At 52.5% G+C, this 7,021-nt stretch overlaps 1 protein-coding gene across 3 annotated transcripts in view; it reads right to left on the reverse strand.

Moving 5' to 3' along the window:
- The window catches only part of OCA2 (OCA2 melanosomal transmembrane protein), a 218,243-nt gene that overhangs the window by 168,071 nt on the left and 43,151 nt on the right, over positions 1 to 7,021 (reverse strand). For all 3 annotated transcript variants that reach the window (XM_037731346.1, XM_017508501.2, XM_037731347.1), the window contains exons 6-8: positions 5,956 to 6,116; positions 3,657 to 3,739; positions 2,347 to 2,500 (exon numbers count right to left, since the gene is read on the reverse strand). In XM_037731346.1, the coding sequence (XP_037587274.1) occupies positions 2,347 to 2,500; positions 3,657 to 3,739; positions 5,956 to 6,116 (398 nt within the window). The remainder of the gene's footprint in view (positions 1 to 2,346; positions 2,501 to 3,656; positions 3,740 to 5,955; positions 6,117 to 7,021) is intronic.

Below are 7,021 nucleotides of genomic sequence, written 5' to 3' on the forward strand. Positions count from 1 at the left end.
TGCCACACTTCCTGAGACCCCGCCACGTTCCCTTCTGTGTGTGGCTGGTTTCTGTGCTGTGGCCTCTGCTTTTTGTTTCTGCAAGGGTAGAAACCACGTCAAACTGGCCTCTTTACAGGACTTTCAAAATCTAGAGATGTCTTTTGGTAGAGAAGGGGAGGTTTTTTCTAAATGACTAATAACGACCATTAATTAATGAAAATTAAGAAAGTTTTGCAAATTACGTAATTTTTGAAAGTTGAACAATTTTACCAAAAAGGTGAAAAAAACCCAGAACAGAGAAGCCCATTAAAAATAATTGGCATTGTATTTTTTTAATTAATAATGACTGTAACTAATGAAAGCACAATGAATTTATTGAATCTATAATTACCAAATAGTAGTAAAAAAAGGAAGCGAGGAACTAAATAAACTCAGTGGACACCACTGGAAGTTACTAAGGCAACAGCTCATTACTATGACAGTGGATCATTACAGAATAAGGATTTATCTTAGACAGGCAGTGGGCCCCAGTGGGTATTAAAGCTATTAAAAGAGGTGGAAGGGAGCTGGGCACCTTTCTCCACTACCGCAACTCCCCAGGCATTCTCTGCACCCCTGAAAGCAGGACATCCAGACACAGGGTCCTCCTCCTGGAAGCAGTCCAGACCCCTGCACACCTGTGAAACACGGGTGCCCCAAAGTGGAACCTGAAGCTTCGGATCTCAGTTACAGTCTGTAGGAAACAGGACAGAGCCTCTAATTCAGCAGCTGAATCCAGGGTATACAGTATTCTGCAGAACAACAGAATAGGATTTGTCAACTAGATGGTGATGCAGTAAAGACTTCACCTGGCCTGAGGATGCCACCTTTAGAAGGGCCCCTGGCTGGCTTCTGGGTACTCAGCTTCAGGACTGTTCCCTCGTTACCCAGGAGAAGGCTGTCTTGTGGGCCCAGGGCAGTGTGTTCTGCTAAACCTGCATGCCCAGGCTGTATACAATGTGATGCGTCCCGCCGTACCTGCGTGCCCAGGCTGTATATACACTGTGATGCGGTCCGCCGTACCTGCGGGCCAAGGCTGTATATACAATGTGATGTGGTCCGCCGTACCTGCGGGCCCAGGCTGTATACAATGTGATATACAAACAGTGTGCACCTGTTTGCCTTCCAGGAGTTGTGATCTTGGTAGGCTGAGGGCAACTATCTAACCGGACCTGACCAAACTCAATCTCCAACAGGCTGCCCCAGACAGAAACACTGCACATGTCTGTCTCTATCTGCTGGAGGGAGGCACGCGCTCTGTGTGGGCCCTCCTGGGAGAGAAGGCCTCTAAGAAGCCTACTCCTGGCTTGGTCCAGGCTCAGCAGGTTTCCGCTGCCCAGCATGGCAATAAGCCACAGCGCAGAGGACAGCTGCCTGAGTCTGCAAGTTCCTGTAGCAAACCACAGAGTTGTCATGGGAACCGTCAAACAACAATAATATTGATTTAATAGAAAATGGGGGAAAAACTGTTCTAGAACATAAGAGCCATAAGAAATAACAATCCTGTGAATGGCCCTTGTTAGACAGTTGAGGGCTCAACTTACTGGGTCATGATTCCTCAGCAGGTGGATTCAACAACTGCGGGCAAAGTTCTGGAGCTTTCCTGGCCACTCCTCCACCCTGCCATCTCCTCAACATCCCCAGGTATATTTCTCAGACCTGTCCCAAGCTCACTGGGACACGCCTCTAACAGTCACATCATGCACCAACCTTCCAGGCTCCTGTCTGTGTTGTGGAGAAGTTTGGTTTCATAGTTAAATCAACAATGGACCTGCCCAGTGCAGGAAGGGTTTGCACGTTGCTTCATGCTATTGAAGGCATAGCCACACTTACAACTTCCGAGAAACATCAAATTGACCAGACTTAAGATCACAGATGGAAATGCACAGGAGCCTGTAGACACAACAGATAACCCCTCCAAGCACACAGCCCTGGGCATCTGTGTCCCTCACACACAGGGTCACAAGGTGCAGGTGGGCGTGAATGAGCGCATCCAGCACACAGAGGCAGACTCCGGCTTCCTTCAAGGTCACACTTGGAGTGAGCAGCAAAGAGAAGAGCAGAACACTGTAAATGCATTCTATTTTCTCAGATACACTTCTGCTCCCAAAACCCATCCTGCTCACATCAGTCGTCAAGATTCACCAACTATTCCTGTATGGTTCCCTTTCTACCTAGAGAGAAGAACCCGCCCATCTTCAGGGATGATTATGCTCGTGCAATCTGATTCAGGAGCCAGGACGGAGCCCGTCCAGAGCGTCTCACAGGTCTCAATCCTCCCTGACTGTGGGCCAGACGGATCAGGGGAGCAGGCATGAAAGTTACCTCAAATATGATCAGCACATAGACGCCCGCGAGGATGGCCGTTGCAATGGTCACTTGGGCTTCCACACTTGCAGGGAGGTACTGATAAGCCATCAAGAGAGGCACAGCCTGGGTCTGCTGGAGAGAGGCCCGGATGCTGATGGACACCGGCTCTCTGCAGAACAAAGCAACGACCTTACAGTTCACAAGGGGAACAAATCCAGGTCAACAGCCATGGCATTCATCAGGGTCCAAGTGGACCTCTGCACGATTCAGCCCAATGCCTGACCGCACAGCTGGAAGAGCCATGAGCACAGGCTCATGGTGAGAGACACAGAACACAGCTTCCCTGTGGCCATGCCCAGCCAGTCCAAGCAGGCCCCTTAGCCTCCTGTGGCATCACTGACAATGAACAGTGGGCAGGAGCCTGCACAGAAGACGCCAGCCTCTGACCTGCCTCTTCCTCCTCTCCACCATGCCCAACCACGTTACCTGCTGAGAGCAAAGCCAGCTGTTTGAACTCCAAGCCCTGAGAGTGGGAAACGCACTACAGACAAGAGGCCTGCAAGTGACCACAGGTCTGTGGCTGGCATTGCAGCATTTTTTAAAGTCCAATCAATACATTTTATGGCCTGAATTATGTCCCGTTCCTCCAAAAACAATTTCTCTGTTGAAGTCCTAACCCTGAGTACCTCCAAATGGGACTGTAGGTAGAGGTGGAGTCTTTAATGAGGTGAGGAAGTTTAAATGAGGTTATGGGGATAACTCCTAATCCAGGAGGACCGGTGTCCAAACAGGGAGAGGTCAGAAGACAGGCACGCACAGAGGGACGGCCACCTGTAAGCCAGGCAAGAGGCCTGTCGACACCTTGACCTAGGACGTCCAGCCTCTGGAACCGAATTACAAGCAAGCAATAACATTTCAGCCACCCAGTGTGTGGTGCTTCCATATGGCAGCCTTAGCCATCCAATACAGCAACCAGAAGTACAGACTGAACATAAAATGGCATTCATTAAGGAAGAAGAACCCTAAATTTCCTAGAATTCTCCATTGTACAGCTTCTTGATATTAACGAAATTAGAACATCAACCAAAAATAGCATTTGTTTCAAAGTGGCTTCAGCAGTCAACCCTCTTACATCCTGACACCCATGGCTACGATGCCCTCCCACAGCCTTTGAGCTCACTGTCTACATAGCATGAACTCCGTGTCCAAGTCACATGCTGACCTGGTGCTTTGTGGGCTGAAATTCAGCGTCCTGCAGGTTAGACTCCTTTAAACAAGTGTGTCCCAGACAGCCTGCCCCAAGTCCTCACTCGCTGAGAACCCACCTGCTCAGTACCTCAAAGGTCCTGCTCATCACCGCGCGCTCACTTCTCCTCGGATTTAAATACACCGTCCAATTGTGAGTGACCTGTACAAGTCAAAGCATAAAGTCATGGTGAGGCTTCTCACCTGAGACACTGTCTGGGATCTGGCACTGCTCAGTTTAGCTATTTGTCTCAAATAAAAAAAGGAGAAAGGAAGAAACAGGGGTGCATCTTTACTTGGGCTCCCACATTTCTGACGCTAGGAGCTAGTGCAGGTGGTTTGGAGCTGGGAATTTCCAGGATTTGAAAGAAAAAATGATTCTTAGACTTGATGTAGTAAAATGAAATTTAAAAAAAAAGAAAAAATGCAGAATTCGTGTACAAAACTACAAAAGCCATAGTAGTAAATAGTGATTTAATACAACGAAAATAAATCACACCAGGTGTAGTGGCTCACGCCTGTGATCCCAACACCTTGGGAGGCCAAAGTGGGAGGATCACTTGAGGCCAAGAGTTCAAGATCAGCCTGGGCAACAGAACAAGACCCCTGTCTCCACAAAAAAAAAAAAAAAAAAATTAGATTAGCCAGGCCTGGTGACATCTACCTGTCGTCCCAGCCACTTAGGGGCTGAGACAGGAGGATCCCATGAGCCGAGAAGTTCGAAGTTACAGTGAGTTGTGACCACACCACTACACTCCAGCCTCGGCAACAGTGAGACGCCCACTCTAAAGATTTTGAATATAATTTTTTAATTTAAAAAATGAATTACTACAAGTTACGAGAGACTAGGAGAACTCTTCTGAGTGCTCTGAGTCCTGAGAACTTTTTCTGCAACTACGTGCGACCTGGAGGCAACAAACCCACCTGCAGAAAACCTTCCACAGCCCCGTGCACAGGAGCCTGCAAGGGAGGCTCCCAGGGTGAAGCCTCGTTCGCTGCAGGCAGCCCTGCCTTGCACGCTCTTGCCCTGGAGGCTGAGGTTCGTGGGGGTGACCAGCTGGGGAGGCAGCCTGGAGGGGATGGGGGAAGATGGGAATCTCCCCCACAAATCACAAAGGACACTGAAAACAGAAACTCAGAAACTAGTCAAAGCACAGACGCACACACATGAGAACAAAAGTTCCTTTTAGGTATTTCAGTGTTTGCAAAGAGCATGTATGGGCGGAAAAAAAAATCCTTTCGTAAAGATGTCTTGTGTTCCCCATGTTTCTGGTGCTGGATTTGCCTGCGGGCATTTTGGGTGCGTCAGCATGTTGGGAAGGGCCACCAAGAGAGCAAGGAGGCGCCATTCAGCTTATTTCATCTGGGGTATTAACATGCAAGTGCTGGGGAGGCGGTGCCACCGCCGGCTGCCTAGGATCCTGCCCTTCTGCAGACCAGGCTCAGGTCTCATCACCAAGTGGCCCCTTGCCAGGGGGATGGGCTCTTCACAGGTGAACCGAGTTGACACCCTAAGATCCTGGCCAGGGCAAGGCGTGTAGAACATTGATGCTGCATCAGCCATGGTCCAGCCCAGTGCATCCTAGTTCATCATGAACTTTGCTCTGTGGACCATGCTGTGCAAGGCAGGAAAAAGTAAGGTGCATTCATTCCTCAGATGCTCCATTATAGGAGACACAGCCTGTGTACACAGGAGGGGACACAGCAGGCTCTCCTGCCAGTTATATGGGAACATCCATGAACCAGGGGTGCGACTTCCATGCAGCTGTCGCTGTGATGATCCAATGGAGCCTCCGAGGCCGGGGCTCGGGGAGTCAGGCTTGCAATGTAAGGGGCCCTGCCTCTGGAGTCTAGGCTCTGGGCCGTCATGACAGATTCCACTTCCTGGCTGCCTTTGCAGGGTGTGAATGAAGGCGTGACACGGCTCACAGACCAGGCTGAGCACAGGCCCAAACAGACACAGCATCTCAGAAGCTAGGCACCATCTCAGCAGGTGTCCACAAACATAGTCACTGCTGTGAAAGTGTCTTCACAACCATGAAAAAAAAAAAAAAAAACCACCACAAACACACACACACACACACACAAAACCTACTTTCAAATTATGTCTCCCAAATGCCCCAGCAAAATGGTTTTGAATAAAACACTTGCAAGCCTGATTTTACTGAAATGGCATGAGTTCCACAAATAATTTAGAGAAATGTTTTTCCATTCCTCTAAGAATCAAAGACAAAGCAAACGATACGAAAAGCCAATGGATCGACCAAGAATGGTGTCCTCGCCTATGTCTCCCGGTCAAGCCCATTCAAGAGGAAACTCAATTTAGAACGAGATGAAATGGGATTTCGCCATTCCTTTCAAATCAATCATCCGCATCACCTGCTGTGGCCGCCACCGCCTGGAGCCCGGAGCGTCTGCCTGGGTCAGCTCCACCACGACGTGCTCTTCCCTCCCGGGACGACTCGGCCTGCCGGCCACCAGGGCCCCCGCCAGGTCCACCTGCAGCAGGGTGGAGTCCATGCGGCCGCTGAGGTTCACGGCTCGGGGGGTGTCAAGGAGAACCACGAAGCGGGCGGAGGAACCCCATGTCCCCATCGCCCGCCGGGTGCACACCCCTCCGACAGCGCCCCACGTCCTCGGCCATCACCACGACCTTCCCGCCTCTCCCAGCACCCCCATCTCAGCCCTCACTCAGGACCTAACCCCCCGGAAGCAGGTCGTGACCCTCAGCGGAGAGGTGCGCCCACGGCGGAAGAAGGGTGCACCCGCAGCTCCGGAGACGGAGGGAGGCCGAGACGGCCAGAGGGACCCGGGCGAGCAGCACCCAGCACCCCAGGGCGCTCCCGCGCGCCCCCGGCCTTGCGCTCCGGTCCCAGCACGCGATTCACGACCCTCCGCTCTGCATCCAACCCTGACGGAAACACCAGCCTCAGGGTCCTTCCACAGGCCACGTTTGTCTCAAACACGCGCGTAGCCTTTCTCTTGTCAGCCTGACCTTCGTGGGTCCCCTGCGCGCCTTCTTCACGCAACTCGAAGCTCATGCTGGGAACAGGTGCGCGGGCTCCCCGGCCCACTGCGGCCCGGAAACGCAGGCCGGCCGGCCCCTGCTGAGACAGACTCCGGCCGTAGGCCGTGCGTGCGTGGGGCCGTGCACGTGTGCGTGGGGCCGTGCGTGCGTAGGGGCGTACATGCGTGCGTGCGTGGGGCCGTGCGTGCGTGGGGCCGTGCGTGCATGCGTGCGTGCGTCTGTCCGTGAGTGCGTGGGGCCGTGAGTGTGGGCGTGCCGCCGTGCGTGCGTAGGGCCGTGCGTGCGTGGGACCCTGCGTGCGTGGCACCGTGCGCGCGTAGAGCCGTGCGTGCTTGGGGCCGTGCGTGCATGCGTGCGTCCGTCCTTGCGAGCGTGGCGCCGTGCGTGCGTGGGGCCGTGCGTGCGTGGGGCGTGCGT

Source organism: Cebus imitator, unplaced genomic scaffold (assembly GCF_001604975.1).
Source record: "Cebus imitator isolate Cc_AM_T3 unplaced genomic scaffold, Cebus_imitator-1.0 Scaffold392, whole genome shotgun sequence".
NCBI lineage: Eukaryota > Metazoa > Chordata > Mammalia > Primates > Cebidae > Cebus > Cebus imitator.